The 20,990-nt window shown below is 44.2% G+C and overlaps 1 protein-coding gene across 2 annotated transcripts in view; it reads left to right on the top strand.

Moving 5' to 3' along the window:
* The first annotated feature begins 327 nt into the window (after positions 1–327).
* Positions 328–20,990, top strand: part of COG7 (component of oligomeric golgi complex 7) — a 199,680-nt gene continuing 179,017 nt past the window's right edge. The window contains exons 1-4 of one of the 2 annotated variants that reach the window (XM_086940442.1): positions 328–424; positions 2,349–2,563; positions 11,946–12,094; positions 20,738–20,854. In XM_086940442.1, the coding sequence (XP_086796568.1) occupies positions 2,398–2,563; positions 11,946–12,094; positions 20,738–20,854 (432 nt within the window). In that variant the 5' untranslated portion in view covers positions 328–424; positions 2,349–2,397. Of the gene's footprint in view, positions 425–628; positions 648–2,348; positions 2,564–11,945; positions 12,095–20,737; positions 20,855–20,990 lie in introns of those variants that run through there. The other variant, XM_086940443.1, reaches the window with a different exon arrangement.

Here is a 20,990-nt window from a genome sequence, read left to right on the forward strand (position 1 = left end):
GTCCAGCTTGACTGGGCGGGCACACTTATAGGCCATGCCACACACACCAGATGTTATCACCTGGTCTGTCACTGACAGACAGTTCCCTCTTGCGTGGCACCCGGCGAACCGGAGAGTAAACAGCTGAGAAAATGTTCATGCATAGCAGTGGCACGGTGCTGACTTCACAGCCAATTAACGTTTAGAAGTTCCACGCACGCACCAGGATTGGCTGAGATGCCAACAAAGCTCCAATCATAGATCTCTTTACATACTACACATCCCTCCTGGACGGACACACAGAATATGTCCAACAATCGGATTTGCTTTCACGCTACCCGGAAACGCAGAATATTACGGACCTATGTATTCCTTAAAAAAAATCAAAAACGGACTACTGAAGTTAGTGTTGACGTTGGATTTAACGAATTTAAGGACTGTCAGAGTAAGTAGCAGATTGGTAGTCTCCCTATCCTTGTTTTGTCTTTTACTTTTGTCAATTTCCTGTATAGAAAACTGTATTTGCCACGTATTATTCTTTCCCTGTTTCTCAGAGAGCATGATATACAACACACGCATCCTCGCAGACCTAGAAAATATGCTCTAAATATAAAGATTAACATGTTCCAGAAGTGATCTCACCATTCTGTGGTCCATGTTTCTGAAACGTAAGCGATGAATGTCAGACGACTGTACGAGGTTGATCCTAATATTTTTAACCCTCAGAAGGAAGCATGTTTCCTTGTTACCCCAAACACAAAAATATCAGATGTATTTGACACTATTATTCCCTCTGACGCCATCACTCGCCACCGGAGTTGGATTTACAATTGACTCTAATATTTAATCCTCCCCACACATCCGCTATAATCAACTGCAAGACTCCTGTCCAGGAATCCAGAATTATATACATTGGCTGCCGATTGATGTGAAAATCTCATTCAACATCTGTTGTCTTGTTTGTAAAGTATTCCACTTAAAAGTCCAGCTTGCTTAGTCCACTTTATCTCTGATTGGCAATAAGGTTTTTTGAGATTTAAAAATCCTTCATTGTCCTCAGCCAGTTGTTTTATATGTGCTCCGTAAATCCCCGGAACTTTTTTGTGTACTCATGGTTTAATTGTTCAGAAAATTGTTAAAAGCATATCTTTTCTGCCTTCATATGAATTGACTTGATAGTTGTGTGTGTGTTAGGTTGTCAGTGGTAATTCTGTAACTTCAATGAAACAAGTGCATCTCTAATATAACCACCTACACTCTATTAATAGGTTGTATAGCGTGAACCAGACCCATCAGGGAAACAGCGGTTTAGTTATCATGTTAGATACATGTCCGAGAAGAGTTTTTATACCTTCTCGAAGGTGAGGAATAACTCGGCAAGAAACTGAAATGCATTATATAGGATACAGTAGTGTAAAACTACAACCACTAAAGAACCTGTCCTTGTAGTGAAATCTGCGGATGGTCAAATACAAAGAGGAGATAAAAACTGGCCAGCATATAGACAATCTGTTTTGGAAGTGGCGCTGGAGAATAAGGACTTTTAGTTCTTTCTTGAAGGTGCTGAATTATGGATTCTTCTCGAGGTCATGTGGTAAGGAGTTGGGCTCTCGATCCACTTCAAGAAACGGATTGCTATGCTTTTGGGGGTTTGCTCTTCTTAAATGTACTCTTCCCTTTGTTATTTATAAAGTGCACTATTACCATATGCGGGCAGATGCGCCATAGAAAACGTAAATACACAGAGATGGGATTTAAGGTGACGGCTTCAGTGACACAATCCTCTTCCTCTCACCCTTTTATTCATGGTAGGACATCACTATGGGGTGAAACCATTAATGTATGCAATCTGGGGTGGAGCAATGCTTCCCTACTTGGGTATAAGCTAACTTTAGCCTGGTTCGACGCTGCATGTCTTAAGTGATGTTGAATCAGATGCTTGCATATTCTTAGCTGTTGCTGCATGCATTTATGTGACACTTATATGTTTGCCGTGTGTGTATATGTGATCTTGAAATATTCCCTAGGTGACAATTTCAGTGACTCGTAAATTACAAGCTGATCTTTTGGTAGAATGCTGAACGTTTAGGTTCATGTATTTTTGTTTGCCGCCAAGGATATGTAGTTTTGCGTATAGTATGAATATGTGAGAGCTGCAGGTACCGCAATGCAATGAACATGATTGGTAAATTTACTTACACCTTATACGGAATACCTGGGCACGCCAAGTGTTGATTTCAGTTGTTCTCTCATTTCAATTCTTCACTTTGTTCGGTATGTTCTGTTCTCATCTTGTGAGCCTACATCTTGTTTGGTGAGCTAGGATTTAGGTCACCTTTATGACTGGCAACTTTTTTCTTTTTGCTTAGATTTCATCTAAATGTAGAGCGACAAAACCACACTGTGCGAGTGGTCAGTATGGATTTTTCCAAGTTCTTGGATGATGACTTCGATGTGAAAGATTGGGTGAATGGTGCTTTCAAGACTGTTCAGAAAGATGCACCTGGGAAGGTGGATGGGCATGCAGCAACCTTGGTCATGAAGCTGCAGCTTTTTATCCAGGAGGTGAACAATGCTGTGGAAGGTAAATCCATCATTCTTCTCCGTTGTCCTCCTGCGTTTCCACGTCCTGCTTTTTCGATGCATTCTTGCTCTTTCTCTTCATGTTTATTTCCATTTCATTCCCTACACCTCTTCTTCGTATTGTACTATTTTATGGCTGTTACTTCCCATCATGCTTCTCCATTGCATTCCTACTCTACATGTTCCTGTGATTTCATTGTATGTGCTGCATTTATTTCTTTTGTTCATTGTTGGTCTTCTTTTTCATGCAATGCTCTTCCTCTTGCAATGGGATGGGAGGAATTGGCGTGACTTCGCCTCCATATCCCAATTACCACCAAATTACTTGTAAGAAGACTCATTCGCCACAGTGTACTTGAATTAAATAAATACTTTAAAGAAAAATATGTCTGTATTAAAAAGTATGGGGTTTAAAGCCTACATCTACCAGAACATGTTACACAGGTCTAAGGACTGACCCCAATCAAATAGTAAAGTTAATTACATTAATGCCACTGGGAGAACAGCATAAGCATAATAGCCATAGGACAAGGATAGTATTAGTAAAGCGGTAGTCCCCTTCACCCCCCCCCCCGAAATTATTGTTTGCTAGACTGTTATCACTCCTGCTATCTTTTTAAAGTATATTTTCTTTAGGTTTTGTGTAGAAATTAAAGTAACTGATAACACTGTTGATAGAAACATTCTCTTTTTCAAGTGTGTATAATTTACATCATCCATCTATCTTGCTTGAGCAAGTCTACATATGCATTTACCTATAGGACAGTCAACAGTTTCCATTTCTCTCTTCTTAAAAAATGTGATTTCAACAGAGGGTCACACAGGCAACAGGAGACCCTCGGGATGCAACCAGTTGACAAGCTGGTTCTGCCCCGTTGTGCTAATAATCAGGGTACTGAAGAGCTGGGTGGCCATTGCCGCCATTGCCGCCATTGCTAGACTCATTGTGGCTCCCAGGGCACATCCTTACAGGGGCAATCCCTAGAATTCTGACGCTTATGTTTAAAACACTGAAAACACACACTAAGCCTTATCCCTGCTGGCAAAGCCTAACAAAGCTGTTTCCAAGATAACACTGTATGTGCACGAACAGTACAGTTGCATTAATGTGAGCGCCTCCCTGCTGTGACCCGGTGGCAGTGGGTTCGCGTCTGCTGTTGCTGTGCGCGAAGGCCCTTCTTAATTTGCCACTTTGAGTACCGGCGGGCACAGAGGCTGCCCAGGTCAGCGCTGCAGTTCTCGCGCTCCTCCCCTATTTAGGAGCTCCCTTTGCGCGCCCACAGTGGATGCTGTGACCCAGTGGCAGTGGGTTCGCGTTTGCTGTTGCTGTGCGCGAAGGCCCTTCTTAATTTACCACTTTGAGTAAAGAAAGCGGCACCTTTTAAACTGGTTGTTTTAAACTTGTTTTTTGCACTCCCTTTTATTCCGTTGGCCCTGCTCCCCGAGTCCCGATCCGGCACGGCTGAGTGCCGCTTGAACCGGCGGGCTGACGGGGTAGTGGCGCCATTTTGGACGGGGGCACAGAGGCTGCCCAGGTCAGCGCTGCAGGTCTCGGCTCCTCCCCTATTTAAAGACCTCCCCATGCGCACGCGCAGCGGCGCACCAAAGGCGCGCCAAAGGCAAGCCCGTCTGCGCCCGTCTACGCCCGTCTGTGCCCGTCTGCGCCAGTCTGCGCCCGTCCGCGGCCGGCTGGGGCTAGGGGCACCCCACTCTGGTCTTTTTTTTAACTTACTCTTCAGCTCAGCTCCGATGCTTACAAGGTTCGTGGCCACTGGCAGGCCCCACCATCGCCAACATTTCCAAACTCGGCCTTAGCCTGTTTTTACCCAATCCCCTTCCTATTCCTTGCACTTTGTCCCCGTCCCCTCCTATTTCACCAGAGCCGCCTCCCTCACCCTGTGCGGCCCCTGCAATCTCGGTCTTTCTCAGAACACAGTGCAGCTGTCTGGTTATGCAAAAGACATCTTGGGGACTTTCAGAACGTTGACCTGGGAATACGTTCCACCTGTGGCTTGCTATTTATTGGCTTTGTGGTTTGAAACTCAGGTTTTCTGCCTTTCCATTTGCTGGCTTTATATGCTTTAGGCTTGTATTCTTACCTCCCATTCTAAAGCTGTGTTTACAATATTGTTCCACAAACTCATTTTCTGTATTAAACTGGCCTTTATATCTTGCTCTTATCTCGTCGCATTTGCTCAGCTATCAAAGATCGAGATCAAATGTCCAGCTGACTTTTCGTGGGAGCCTGGGGTTTATTTTGCTTTTGGCTGACTTCAAAATGAGAGCGTTTATAGGAAAGAGGAATGCAGAGTATTTTCTCCATGGAGCCTGTATGTGCCCTGTTTTTTTAATTTTATTTTAGACATAGCCATCTCAAAAGTTATCTTGTTCATCAGCTGCACTACACTAAAAATGTCCATGTTTTTTTAAAAATTCCTCTTCTTTGGTGAATCCATTTAATTTGTGAAACTGCCTTTTTAGGAACAAAGTACAAAACCATATTTCAGTTTCAGCGTCCGCTTAATATTTGGCGATCTTGGGCAATTTACATTGGTTATGGCCCATTCACTGCCAAGCACAGGATAAGATCTTTTCAGAGAAAAGAGCCAGCCACAATGTAACACAACTTAACAATGATTAGTTTTCACTTTGATGTGTAAAGCATATGCTTTATTTATGCCGTCTGTGGCAACTTGTTTTGGAGAATTGGATACGTTTCAAGGCACTTTTTATGAACACTTTTGTGTTTAGTTACACAATAATTATGTATTCTGTCAGCAACTGTGCCTCTTTCGGAATACATATATTATTGGATATAAAAGATTTCCTCATTTGGCCTTGCATGCACTAAGGTCATGATTTCTCTGGCGCAGCAGGTGCAGTGGCACCAGGGCCACAAGGTTTAGGAAACCCAATAAGCACTGATTATTGCAATATTTAAGAACTAAACATGCAGTCACAAGTGCATTTACCTTGCAGGCACTAGTCATGATTTGAACGGTGCAGCAGGTGCAGTGGCCAAAAGCTCAGGAAACCCACCGAACACTGATTATTGCTAGTTATTACTACTAAACAAGCAGTCACAAGTATCGTTACCTTGGATGCACTAGGATCATGATTTGAATGGTACAGCAGGTGCAGTGGCACAGGAGCCAAAAGGTGTGGGAAACCCACTGAACACAGATTATTTCTATATGATACTACTAAAGCAGTCTAATGTAATTACCTTGCAGGCACTAGGGTCATGATTTTAATGGTGCAGCAGGTGCAGTGGCACAGGGGTCAAAAGCTCTGGGAAACCCACTGAACACCGATTATTGCTCTGTTTTAATGCTAAACAAACCATCACAAGTGCGATTAACTTGGAGGCACTAGGGTCATGATTTTAACGATGCAGTGGCAATGGGGCCAAAAGGTATAGGAAACTCACTGAACACTGATTATTGTTATATTTTTCTACTAAACAAGCAGTCAGGAGTGCTTTTTTGGTTCTTTTGTAACCATTGTACTAAAGTAACCCATAGTCTAAAGCATCATTGTAATTAAAGCTGTAGCCTTTTCTGTCTACCTATAACTTATGTTACATTTAGAGCATTTATATGACACATTTTCACTGTTTTTATATGGTCTTACAATGCATCTGTATATGGACACTCTAACACCATGGCAAGGGCATTCTCCATTCTTTAACATTAGTACTTCACCCGATGTAAACACTATATAAATACTTATAATTTACTATATGGCATTCCATACCAAGCATTGCCAAAGCCAATAGGTCTCGCCTACGCGAGATCTAATGGCTTTGTTAATGTTTTTTTAGCCATATTATACAGCACCACTAGCTTCAGTGCCGCATACCTGAGAATAAAGAAAACAAGTGCTATAACGTGGACAACACTGGATGTGTCATACAGCTTTTTAGGTCTCGGCCTGCGAAAGACTGCGCACATGCGCATTTGAACTGGCGAGATTTAATGAGATAGAGGGATTTTCACTATCGAGGTTGAGCCCCGCCCCTCTTTTCCATTGGCTGGCGTCACCGTTCATGCTAAACGGTGACCAGCCATTGGAGAAGAGGTCCTAGTGACGTTCTTCTTTCTCTTTAAGCCCCGTCCTTTTCAGACTGGCTTACTTGACTTACTGGTGGCGTAAAAGGTTTCTTATCTTCTTTATGGGTCCAGATGGCCACATAAAGAAGATAAGGAACCTTTTACGTCAGCAGGAAGTCAGTCTGAAAGGGACGGGGCTGTGTCATGGCGAGCGCTTGTTTTTTATTTAAACTGTTTACTGGGGAGAAGCTCTCTTTCCTTGAGGAATTGTACACACTACCACCCCCTTTCTGGGGAGGGCTTTTGGCCCGCGGCTACGTCTTTTTTTTTTTTCCTTTCTGTTTGTGTGTACTTGACTGAAGCTCGTCCGCGTTTTTGTTTTTCACGAATGTTTATATAGTAATAGAGATGCTTTTATTATGCATTAGTCGTGTTCAGGCATAATGCAAATAAATTACTAATTGAAAAGATCCGTGGCCCACCTTCCATTCTCACTGTTAAGCGGCATTCACCTATGTTGATGTTCAGCACTTGTATCCCTCGATTTCCGCTCTGGTTTCCCTGGATCGCTCCCCTGGACCGGAGAGGCGGCAGCACTCGGAGCCAGGCGCACAGTGAGTGCTGGTGCCGCAGGGCCCGGTGACGCACGGAGGGACGGGCCGTGTGCAGGCGGGGGCGGCCCAGGGGGGGTGACAGGCGGCTTTGGGCAGCGCTAGCCGCCCTGTACCAGTCTCCCCGCAGGCTGTCCGTGTCCTGCCGGGTCTAGCCGCTGACCTCTTACTCCGGCGGTATGTGCTGAGGCTCGATGCCCTCCATGACCCATAAAGGCCATCGGGTGCCATGGGCATCTCCCACAAGGGTGTTGGCTGGGCCCTCGTGAGAAGCCCCCATGTTTACATTCCCTCAGCCCCTGTCCTGAGGATGGCTGGTGACTGCTGATGGGCAGTGAAGTGTTGGCAAGCTGCTCACTAGCACTTTACCCCAGTGTAGCGTCATATTAGGCACATATTAGTGACAACTATGCTGTGTATCCTGTCTCTCAACGGACCCTTGTTTACAGAGACACCCAGCGCTTGACAACGATTATTAGCCTTAAATTGATCATTTTTGTCATGACCACCGTAATTATTTATTCAGCCCAGTGCATATCAGTGGAAACCTAAGTTGGTGTTGTAGTTCTTGGAGGAGACTCTTTACAACTGAGAGAGGGTAAGGGGACGGTGTTATCATGCATACATCACTCAACACATTGGGCCGCTAAGGATAATGAAGTCGGGTGTTTGACGATCCAGTTGAAGATAGTAGTGAGGAATACATCGTTGGGAGGTTAACAAGTCTTTGCTAGGTGAGTTGAGCGACCCAGCTGAAATTTGTGGTAACCATTTGATATGTTGAGTCATGATGGACAAGGGCATTGTTGAATGTGAAACGTATACATGTGTGTAACGTGGCTCTCAAGTGGTGCATAAGTGATGTCCAAATCATGTTAAGTTTGTACAAATTACGGATAAGTAGCTGCGCATTTTCATTCTACAGATTGGTCCTGCTAAAGCTCGCCTAATGTGACACAGTCCACCTTTTTTAAAATGATCGATAACGTCCTCATTGGCAGTCATATGATCGGCGTGGTTTGGCGCGTTGCTCCATGCCCTCTGTACAGTGCATGTTTCATACATATTGTATTTCTTTCTGTCCATGGACCTTTTGTGTTTGCTGCCTTGCCCAGCTGGGTCATTCTTGAGTGTTAATGCACTCGTTGTTCAGTGGCGAGTGCATCGTGGATGTAGTTTTGGGAATCAGTTCACATGGGAATTATTTGTTATTATCAAATAACGACAGTTGTATATGCCCATGCTGCCATTTGTGGCTGCGCTGGGCTCGGTTCTTTCCGCTTTGATGTAGACTGGAGTATGCGTGGCTGCAAGTGTGGATTTAGAGTGTGGTCCACTTGGTAAAGAGGTAAAGTTTAGCTTCACTTTCATACATTGATGCACTGATGAGAGAGTAGCACATCCATACTTATCTTTTATTTGCACCTTATTCATTAGCCTCCTGATGGCCACAGTTGGGAGTTTTGGACACCCAAAGGACTGTGTATAGGCAGTCTCCAAAAGCGTAATGTTATTTACTTAAGACAAATTTGGTCAGCGGGCTTAATTTCTTGAACACTTGTGCCTTCCGGTAGCAGACATCGCAAAAAGTATAGCACCGGAGGCCCGTGTTTAAGATGAGCTGTTCAGCTGTGTTCATCTGTGTTGTTACAGTAACGTAGGGTCTGTAACTTTAACTGTTGCTATCCCAAGTACCATTTCTAAGCCATGTGAGTATTAATTTCATTGGACTTTTTTTGCTTGCGTTCCCATGTAAAACATTAAAATCAGACGGTGCTCCAGAAGATTGTGTTGAAATTTGGGGAAAAGGGTGAGCATTTTCTTTAACCTTGATGTATCTTATTTTGGGGCACAAGAGTGAGCACATCCCCTTTCAGGATTAAGCTGGGAAGCAGTTTTTGTGGAATCTACAATACCTAGTTTGAGTTCCCTTTTGTGTGTGTGTTTGTGGCTCTGTGTGTGTGTGTGTGTGTGTAGCTCTTTGTGTGTGTGTGGCTGTGTGTGTGTGTGTGTGTGTGTGTGTCTGTGGCTGTGTGTGTGCGTGATATTAGCTGGAAACCCACATCCCACAACCCACACCAGCAGTGTGAGAGACAGCGGTGTGTATGAGAGACAGCAGTGTGTATGAGAGACAGCAGTGTGTATGAGAGACAGCATTGTGTGTATGAAAGACAGCAGTGTGTGAGAAACAGCAGTGTGTGTGAGAGAGACAGTAGTGCGAGAGAAACAGCAGTGTGAGACCTTTTATTTATGTTTTGGTTTTTGAAATCTAAATAAAAAGCATTGTTATTTGCAACATCAATAGCTCAAACTCGCGTAAATACGCGACCAATTGCATTGAAATTGCAATAGGTCTCGCATTTGCGAGAGATTAATCTATTGGCATTGTAAATGACAATGCCATTTATTTATCTGTTTTCAAAACCAACACATAAATAAAAAGTTTATCATTTACAATGCCAATAGCTCTAACTTTTGCAAAGGCGAGACCGTTGAATTGTAAATGCTTATTTTACATTACTTTCAGCCATTTGCAACATAGCTAAAAACATTAGCAAAGCCAATAAATCTCACATAGGTAAAACCTATTGGCGTTGCCAATGCCTGTTTCCGGAATTGACAGGCAGACCTAAAACTTTAGAATCTACACTTAAAAAACATTTAATTTGAGTTACATCCTCAATTCCAGTAGATTCAGACCCAGAGGTTTCTACTATACACTTCACACTGGAAGAAGACCTGATCACAAATAAATTTGTCATGCAAGTTACTGAAGTTATATATGATTGCATGTTTTTAAAGCTGCTTCATATTTCTCAATTGGACCTGTGTTCCACCACTGCCTTTAAAACAAGTTGTATCTATAAATGCTGTGCAAACAGCTGGTATTAAAGATGTTTCCAAATCATCTAGTACATTTTTGAAAAGGTCAGTATCTTCTGTAGTTCTGGGCTTCTTTTCTATTTAACTGAACAATCTTTACCCTTTTAAACCTGATGTGTGAAACAGAATTTTTGTTTTCCTCACAGGAGCAACATTGTAATTTTCAGTGGTATAAATATAGTTCATAAAGGTCTTCTTCCATTTTGGCCACTTCCGGATAGATTCACCCAGAGCTGGCATGAAGGCCTGTGGAGTTAATGTTAAGGTCTGAGCCGCCCTCCTTTTGTTGAGTAAAGGGAATTGTTGTATATCAGTTAAAAATCCAATGAAATTGTTACCTTGAGCTGAATCGGTTTATAATAATTACAATAATAGTGTCAATTCTAGGACACTAAAATCCAAATTTGTTAGTCCCCATAGTCTCACCTCACCTCAATGTTGTGAGCTCTACTGCACTGGTATTGAAGATTGTACTTTGAGAAATTACAGTTCAGAATCAGTTTCCTTGACAGCTAGATATGACACCCTAGCCCCAACTGTCTCGCCTCACGTTATGAGCTTCAGGGAAGCTGCTGCTCCGCATTCAGTGCTGCTGGTACAATAATCGATAACTGTATCCAGAATATATTTCTCATTCCAAACGTATGGTTCAGTGCCCCATTCTAATGAGTCCTTACACCAACGTTGGGTTACTGAAGTTCAGTTCCAAGATGGCTGCCACACGGCAGTCTCCCATTGTGAACTGCACGATGTTGTGACGGTTCCACTGCATAGCTCTTGGTGTTCAGTGCAAGTCTTAAAGTTTGTCAGGCTTTGCCCTGAGGCTTGTGCTCATTTGACCATTGCAGGAACGGCAGGTCCATGCTCTGAGCCTGGCGCTGCCCAAAATCGCTGTTTTACTACCCTACCAGCTCACGAATGGTTCTTCTGCTGCAGCTTCCGAACCATAGGACAACAATTGCCCACACCACAGGACAACAATTGTATATATACAATATATTTCAATACAAGTCAACGAAATATGAGCACACGACAGGAACTTGTAAAACCGTAACTAATGTGCATGCAGGTGTGAGGCATGGAGCAAAATGGCTTCTGGGCCTGCTAAGGCCATGAAAGGTTTAGATTAATACAGAGCTATGGGAAGCTTCGAGTAAATATACAACTACACTTCTGTTTAATTAACAATGAACCTATTTGTGATAACAAATATGAATGCTGGCATTGCTCTTCATTGGTGTATATGAACATAATATAAACACATTTTAAGTCTATTTTCTCCCATATCTATGTTGTATGCATGTGAAATGTTCCCTCAAAAGTCTTCTGTAGATGTTATCATGTATGAAGAAAGCCAACTGTTCCTTTGTTGGAGTAAGTGACACAGACCAAACTCCCAAAGAATAAACTCACTGTATCTAGTTGTGTCTTACCTATCGAATTGTAGACTTACATGGAGTTCGATTGCACTTCTCAAGATCCTCAGAGTGGCCTTTCAATCCCTCTGGCCAATCTATCTATCTAAGGCTGACACCTGCATGCACACATTTATTCACTAAATATGTATTTCTTTTCTCGCATGATCTTCCCCATTACTCCTCCATCTGTGCACTTGCTTACCGTTATTTTCTGATATGACAACCCCTTGCCTTTCTCAGTATTATTTTTCACTTTATTATGTGTTCTTGCTCATGATTGTTTCCCGTTCGCGGCCACTTACCTTCCTTGTCTCCTAATCTGCACATGTTGCAAGGTCTTCCTATCTCTGTTCAACAAGTATTTCCTCCTATAAGGTTCTCTTTAACAAAGGATTTGACTTCTATGGGTTTCTCTGCAGAGACCAGTCACCAGGCCCTCCAGAGCATGCCTCGAGTTCTTCGGGACGTGGAGGCCTTGAAGCAGGAGGCCTCCTTCCTTAAGGAGCAGATGATCCTTGTGAAGGAAGACATCAAGAAGTTTGAGCAGGACACGGCTCAGTCTATGCAGGTACAAAAGGGTCCAGCATGATATTGGGTTGGTCATAACATGTAATCTGTGAGTTTGGAGGAAAAAAAACTTGGTCAAAGGGGTTCTTACTAACCTATTCCGTTGAACCACTTTATATGAAAATTTCAAGATGAGAAACATTCATCATATTTACTACAGCTAGTTGCTCAATGACAGTTGTCTCAATTTGTTTGTATACGTTTTTTTTAATGATCACATAGTTCCTTTTCCCACTTTCTTTGTTCATACTTACTCCTCCGCCCTTTTCCTGCTCGTCTTCTGTTCATTTTTGGTGGAAAACACTGGACCCTTTTGTAATACAGCTAAAAAATGTTCCTTCTGCATAGAAAAAAGATACATTAAAATAGAGTGCCCCCGACAAGCCTTTCTAGCCAGGGTAAAAAAAGAGAGAATTCTTCCCACAGAGTGGAAGCTACGAGCTGTGGCTCCTCATTTTCTCTTACTGGTGAAAAATATACAATCTGCACCCAGAGAACACCTCGTACCTCTTGCGGCTGCTTGACGCACGAGGCACTTCCCTTTTACGACTGTAACTGTCCATTGGGCTTGCTCCGTTTCCGCATGTCCACGAGCACTACCGCATGCCCTGTCATCTGGCACTTCCGGTTGAGCCAGCGGCACACACCAGATATTTTTGAGCAGTGGCAGCGATGGAAGTGGCGAGCTGATTTATTAGACAAATAGTCTGCAGCATTTTGTCATCTTAGTTACTCTACAATTGAAAAAGCAAATATGTATTTTTTGTATTAATTAACGTGTGTGTCTTAAAATGAAGAATTAAGTCGATTCTGTTTGCTTTGTAAGCAATTTGTATCTCTTGCAAGATAATTAACGTATCACTTATATTTGTTTCCATATTGAATGTATAATTGTGTGTTTTGTCCTGCTATGGCCAACGCTGAAAACAATAAACAGGGTTTGACACTGAACAGAAAGAAAGTGAAACCAGCACCCTGTGTGTTTCACTTTGTTCAGTTAACATTTTTTTTTGCTCAGATGCCTTCTTAAGAAAAGTGTTAAAATTGTGCAAAAATTCTATAAGGAATGCTACGTGTGATCGTATGAATAGCTTGTGATCCTTCAGTACCGAATTGCACTTATTATATATACACATTTTTCAAACCAAAAAGTATAAGGTAAGGTAATACTTCATTGTACAGTTAATTAAAACCATTACAAACCATCATCGATAAAAACAGTTTTGTGTATCTATAGCAGCCATAGCAAATTACCTTAATACTGTGATAGAATGTAAAAAAAATCTGCGATTAAAAGATGCTGAAGCTAAAACTATTAAAATACGGGCAGGATGTAAGATTGGTCCAAAGCTAAGTCACTTTTTTTTTCATACCATTGAAGAACTTTACATGGTTGGGCTAACTTACTTTCCCCTTCAAAATACATTTTATTATTGCAGTCCATAATCTGCCTGGGTAACAAGAAGTTATCCTCCCCGTAAGCTTGTGCTTTGTAGCGATAAATCCCGGTGGGCTCCAGAATGCCAGCTGGGCCCTTGTTACCATCCGATTTATTTTGGCTCTGAGGATAAAAGTGTTGCACTGGGTTCTGTAGGAAGGTGGATACCTGACTATGGTTGCCCCCAACTTTTTGCCTGGTGTTTTGCTGGTTTTCCGACTTAGTTGACCTGGGGCCCTGCCAATCAGGACCCCAGGCCTACTGCTCTCTCTCTAAAATGGATTCCATGTACCCTAGGTACATTTCCAATTGGTACTGGGCCACCTTATCAGACCCTGTAACTCAGGGCTTAGGTGTACCCAGGGCCTACCAGGAGCTGAAGCATGTATTATGCCACCCCTGGATGGCCATCTAAATCTGACACAACTGGCTGCACGACAGCTGGGGCAAGGTGGTGTAATCACCCTTTGCTTTAGATATAGTATACCTATATCTAACCCTAAAAATGGACACACAGATTCCTATCAGTCACTCCTATGGCAGGCCTTGACAATCCTGAAGGCAGAGTGCTTGGAATCGTGTGAGATGGTGCTCTGGCATGAGCTGAGCCCGTTTGCAGCTTGCGGAACCAAGTCCTAATAGCTGTTCCATGATAACGCATACCATATACTCTTAAGTGCATTATAATCCTCGCGGTTAAATGCTATCTTTGGTATTGCTTTATCAAAACATGTCGAGTAAGGTGTCATACGAATTGGAATACTAACCCCTCGCCAATTCTGGCGACGGGGTTAGCATTCCACCCTTCTAGAGGGACACGACATGTATGTAACTGTGAACCCCGGTTAAAGTTAACTGAAGCCTCAGCTCCACAAAATGGATGCTGCCACCACAGACACGAGTCTGACCTCCTGCTGCTGGGAGTCCTTCCAGCGAGGAGAGCTTGGACAAAGGGTTTCCTGTCAGGGGCGGTGCTAGCACCATCCCAGACAGGGTTTTGTGTATCCTGGGTAGGCAGGGCTTTACAGGAAGGTGACTGCAAGTGGCACCCCGGTGCTCACTACGCATCTGCCGGCTAGAACCAGTTCCAGGGGCACACCAGCCCCTGGCCTGGGGAAAGTCCGGCATGGGAGAGGGGTGTAACCACCCCCCTTCCTGGTCCCACCCCTAGGGCAGGACCTAGTCGCGTACCCACCCCTTTCTTTAGGATAAAGGCAGGAGCGGGGACCCTTCCAAATTAGATCATCTTTGGAATCAAGACACGACTTTCTACGAAAGGACTTCAAGATTTCTTCTTCAAGATTCTCCCTTGTGACTAAGGAGTAGTCACCCTGCATCCGCAGGCACCATCTTAAGAACACTGCGGTCTGCTGCAAGTCCTTCCTCCGGAATCCGACTGCCCAGCTCGACGAGAACTGGCTTCCCTGGCACCTCTGACCTCTACCCACCTCTACAGCTAAGCTGAGAACCGTGGTGCGACGAGACCTCGAGGGACCGGCCATCTTCAAGACTGCACGACTTCTTTCCAGCACGACCGCCAAGGGATCCTCTGGTGAGTGCTTTGGGGTCCGAGAAGCCCCGACCCTGAGCAGCTCCAGCACCGAAGCTCAGCCCCCCAGCATCTCCACGATCTGCGTGAGGGCCCTTCTGCTTGTTGCTGTTCACCGCGTTGTTTGGCAACTAGCCCGCTGGCTTGTGGCCTTCTTAACGACGCCCGACGACATCACTGTTGCTGGTCTGGTTGCTCCAGGCTGGCCCTTGCTCCCTCCCAAAAGAGGAGCACCCCGGACCCTCCTGGTCCACTCCAGACGCCATTTTGAGTCCACCGCGTGGGCTTGAATTAGCCAAGACTTGTTGCCCCAATCCTGGGTCCAGCGACGTCGACAGCTTCATCCATCGTGGGACAGCTCGCACCTCCATCCTGGTCGCCGACAACGCCTCCTGGTCCGTGAGATCTGCAGAGCACTGCATCGCCCACTCACCTAGTCGAGGTGACTACCATCCGGTGCCCTCCTGGTGCCACCTGACTACTGGCTAGTAGTCACGAACTTGGTCCCCTCTGCTTTCAGGTGTCATCTATCTTCAAGATCCAGGCTTGGATCAACTCGAACTCTCTTCACTGGTCGCCTGCCAGCATCCTTTCTTCAGGCTCCTGGTTCGTCAACGAGGATTCCCGACGTCTTTTGAGACATATGCAGCTGCAGCCCCTGGGCTAGGTAACTTCGGCATTTCGGTGCCCCAGCATAGCCTCACTATCCAAGGGTCAGGATCCACTGTTGTTTTCTTCCTACCAGGTCGGTTTCGCCCGAGAACACTAACTTTGTGAAATCTAGCTACCATAGACTTTGTCCCGCATCCCGCGTGAGAGTGCACACTCTGCACCCGAGTCCCCTAGGCCTCCTACTAGTAATCTGAAGGTTCAGTAACGTAGTCCTAGCGATTCCAAAGCCTATTAGTACAGTACTTACCTGCTAGTAATTTCGCATTCCACTTTCAGAGTATATGGTTTTTCGTGCCCCTCGGGCATTTGTGTAAATTGTGCAACTTAAAGTATTTTCGTAAGAGTTTTGTTGTGTGCTTAGTACCCTGTCCTCATAAAGAGTACAGGGCTGTTGTGATTTTAATAAATACACTGTTTATTTTCATAACACTTGTGCGGTGTCCTTTCACTTGGTGTTCAAGGGGTATATGTGATGGTATAACAGCTGGCTTAACACGCCCTCTAGAGTTTAGCCCGAAGACCTCGTATCCACGCTACTAGGATAGCTGGTCTATAAGGTTGACTTACAACCAATCACCATAAGGGTTGTTTGGACTGATACAAAGTGCTCACTAGAATAGTGAACATTATATATCAGGCCAACTTCTCACAGGTTCCATCACTGTCCTTCCTGATTTTTCATTAATATGAGTGCCGTCCCTTCTTCATGCAGGTTGTGGTGCTGGCTTCTGCTCTACAGCCAGGCCAATTTGGCTTTTTCTGTTTGTTCTTTCATTTTGTTAAGACTGGCATCTGCGACTTCAAGGTATTTTACCAGTCAGCAACTCAATTGGTCTTTGTCACCCGAGAAGAATGCCAGGACCGCTTGCCTGCATGACCTTAATCGTTTTTTGTTGAATAGTGGTCTCAGAATGTTCCGGCGATCTTGTAATTTGTAATTTGTAATTTGTAACTGGGTTTTGTATCGCGCCAGCTCACCGACAGGTCTCAAAGCGCTACTGACCAAGTACAGCAACAAGAAACAGGATGAGAGTATAAGAGTGTCTGAAGCTAGTAACCGACTACTGAGGTGTAAATGCGTCTTTGAAGAGTAGGGTCTTCAGGGACTTCCTAAAGTGGGGGAGGTTGGGTTCTCTACGAAGCGCCTCCGGTAGCTTAATCCAGATGATAGGAGCCTGAACTGAAAAGGATCTGCCTCCTTTTGTTGCCAGCTTAAAGCGTGGGCAGGATAGCAAAAAAGAGCCGGACGATCGCAGGGCGCGCTTAGGTTCGTATATTTCAAGCCTATCTTTTATATAGGCTGGCGCCTGTCCGTGGATTGCTTTGTGGCAGATGCACATACTCTTGAATTCGACTCTTTGTACTATAGGCAGCCAATATAGCCTATAAAGCAAAGGGGAGGCATGAGTCCGCCTCGGCACTCCGAATATCAAACGCGCTGCGTCATTCAGAATGACCTGAAGACGGTTGATGGAATTTTTTGGGAGGCCAAGGTATAACGCATTGCCGTAGTCAATTCTAGACACTATTGTGGCTGAGACAATGGTCCTAAGCATATTCCTTGAGAGTAGGGGGACGAGCTTGCGCAGTTGCCTGATCAAATTAGTACAGGAACCAACTACAGCGGACACTTGGTTAGTCATCGAGAGTTCCTGATCGATTTTCATACCGAGGCTTTTAACTCTAGGGCACGGTTTTGGAGTAGGTCCAAGTTCTTGTGGCCAAAACAAATCATTCCAGGGGGAGGTGGAGGTTGAAACTACGAGAACTTCCGTTTTATCTGGATTGATTTTCAATAAATTGGACGACATCCAATTTACTGTAAAACGTAATATGTCTTGGGCCTTGGACTGAGCCGATGGTGTGTTGTCGATACTCAGCAGCAGCTGAGTATCATCGGCGTAGTTAAAAATTATACTGTTCATGCTTGCCAGGGACTCTATCAATGGCTGTAAATAAAGATTAAATAAGAGTGGAGAGAGCGCAGAACCCTGCGGGACTCCACAGGCTAAGGTACCCACATCGGAGACCTGATCTGCTAGCTGGATCCTCTGCGTCCTCCCTGATAAGAAGGCTGTTAACCATTTGAGGGCTTGCTCCCCTATCCCGAACCTGGCCAATCTACCCAGAAGCAGTGCATGGCTGACAGTATCAAACGCCGCTGAAAGATCTAGTAATATCAGGGCGCTTGGCTTTTTACTGTCAGCCATGCATCTGAGCTCATCTAGTACAGACAGCATTACTAGTTCTGTGCTATGGTGGGCACGGAAACCAGCTTGCCGCTCCTGGAGAAGGTGGTGAGATTCCAGGAGGGATGACAGGGATTTTAGCACGTGCTGTTCTAGTACTTTTGACAGAAATGGCAGCTGGGAGATTGGCCTGTAGTTCTTCAGGCTGGTTGGATCTGCCCCCGGCTTTTTTATCAGGGGTCTGACGCGTGCCTCTTTAAAGGAGGTAGGTAATGATCCAGTAGCTAGTGAGGTGTTTAGGAGGTCTAAGATCTGATCCTCTAAAATCGGAATTGCTAGTCGAAGGATGTCGGGTGGGCAGGGATCAGCGGGGGAGCCTGACTTGGTGGATGCTATAAGTTGTCTCAGGATGGTAGAGTCGATTTCGGGGAATCTGGTAAAGATAGGGATTGAGGAGTTTAAAGGAGGTAGTTGTTCGGTGTGTGAGACTGGATTGTTCTTCTTGATATCAGACAAGATGGTCACTACTTTTTCAAGGAAATATCCTTGAAAGGTATCACAGTCGATCAATATGTCTGCCTTTTCCTCCTTCTTACTTAGCTCTTTCAGGATTTGGAAGGTTTCTCTCTGGAGGTTTGTAGCATTATTTATGCGTGTCTCGTAATAATCCTTCTTAGCTGAAACAATAAGCTTTTTGTATATTTGAAATGATGTTCTATATGATTCCCTATCGGTATCCTTTTTGGATTTCCTCCAACATCTTTCGAGATAGCGAAGCTTTCTTTTTTGTTCGCGTAGACTTTGGGTGAACCAAGGGGCTCCTTTCTCAGCACCCTTTACTTTTTGTGTCTTTTCGGGGGCTAACTCATCAATTGATTGCCTGGGGGTAGTTATTATCACATCATACTTTGAGTCAAGGTCAGTACCATCTGGAGAGGAATTCTGTTTGTATTTGGGCAGGATTTTGGTCAGGGTATCGGAATTCACTTTTTTCCATTGGCGCACTTTTTTCGTTTTTAAAGGGAGTTTAGTCTGGAAATTGTTTTGCGGTATGTCGTATAGGATTAGGTGATGATCCGACCAGATGCAGGATGTAATGCTTGTGATGGCCACCTTTGGCATAGAAGACCAGATAAGATCTAAAATATGGCCTTTTATGTGGGTTGGAGCTTCCACAAGTTGCACCAATCCAAGAGCGGTCATAGTGGTCTGTAATTTCTGGACTAGCGGATCTTGATCACTTTTATCCCAGTGGACATTAAAGTCACCAGTTACCAAGATGTTTTTGTAACGTGTGCATAAGTCTGATATTATTGGAAAAAAGAGATCGTTGAACGTTGAGGTACTTTGAGGTGGGCAATACACTGTTAGGATAGTAAGACAGGAGTTGTTCATAGTAATTTTTATCCCTAATAGGTCAACGGTATTTATGGTCTCCGATAAGATTTTGGTTACCGTAAGCTGCCTTTTAAAGATCGTTGTAGCAGATCCTTACAGATGGTAATAAGGTGCAAGATGTTTTTTTCGCCTTTGCCACATAGGCCGCACTTTGCTGGCATTGCAGGACGCAGCCAAGGGGCCATGTGGTTAACAGAGGGCAATAGTCCTAGGCGAAAATTCAGAAACTTCTCTTTTGTTTTTTTGGTGTTGGTCTGAAGATATGTTTGTGGCTTGAGTTTGGTGTAAGATGGTGTAGTTAGCCAGCCGTGTGCTCGCTCCGCCAGTAAGGCTTTGTCCTGCAGGAGAGATTTTTTTTGACAATGTTATTTACTGCTTTTTTTAAGCCCGCCAAGGGCCCTTGCAGATCCCCTAGATGACGCAACCCCAGGTGTTTTATTGCGTCCTCCAGGAAAAGCCTTGCAGGGCAGTTTTCTTTAGTTTGCAGTTCCTTCCAAAGGAGAGCGTTGAGTGTATTTGCTTCTCCCCTGCTTATTTTGTACCAGCTTTTTAAGTATACTCCTTTGCGTGCCAGCTCTTCCTTTGCGAGCCCAAATTCGAGCCTAATCTGCGCGGGTGATGTGTACCTCGGCAAACCAAAGATCATGCACAATGCTCTTTTTTACTTGTTCATCTACCGTTTCAGCGTCCCTTCCTCTCATCGCTTCGCTTCCATAGGTGATAGATGGAATCAGTTTTGCCTGAATCTTTTTTATTAGAGGGAGGAGGCTTGGTCCAGTGATCTTTTTTTAACCAATAAGTATAAAATTGCGAAATTATAAACAATGGTCCAAAAATGACAGTCTGAGGCTTTCACCATGAAGGTGCTACGTGTAGAATAGTGTTTCTAACACGGTCGGAGTGGCTGCTGTTAGATTTGCTGTGGACACGAGGATCAAAGACATTTTGTAGCCCTGGAGAGTGGTCTTAAAATGCCCCACTTTTTCATTACAAGCCATTTTCACACGGGCCTGTCCTTTGTCAGCAGCTTGGTTGTGTGGTAGATGGTGGATTGTCCTTACAACTGAAAGACACATTGATTGTGCAAAAATGCACACCTTACCACCAACTCCTAGTTAATTTAGCTAAAGCTAAATAAATATCTAAATAATGGAGTTAGATAGAGCCAGAAGTTCTTGGGTGCAGCATAATTTAGGGGGGTGCCCTGAAATCCGTTTCAAGAAAGGAGTCCATGTTGCTTCATGTTTCTTTCCCTTACGCTGCTGGGTTTCCCCTGGCTTTTTGTGATGTATCTAATAATTTACTATTAGTGAAAGATTATGTTTTTCTCTCCCTCGCTTCTGCCGACAACTTGCTGTTAATTGTGAACTTATTTTCTGTCCTCTGTATTGGGCCTAGGTGCTTGTGGCGATGGACCAGGTGAAGTCGCGGATGCAGTTGGCCTCAGAATCCCTACAGGAAGCCGACAAGTGGAGCACGCTCAGTGCTGATATCGAGGAAACTTTCAAAACACAAGTATGTCTTCTGGGAGAGACTGTGATAGAAGAAGGAACTGCTTGGGAGATTAATGCAGAAAGTGGAATTAGTGGCTAAGATCTTTTTTTAAATAGTAAACATTTTTGTTGATGGTCAGATCTAAGCATAGGCACTT

The sequence above is a fragment of the Lissotriton vulgaris genome, chromosome 10, assembly GCF_964263255.1.
Source record: "Lissotriton vulgaris chromosome 10, aLisVul1.2, whole genome shotgun sequence".
In the NCBI taxonomy this organism is placed as follows: Eukaryota; Metazoa; Chordata; class Amphibia; order Caudata; family Salamandridae; genus Lissotriton; species Lissotriton vulgaris.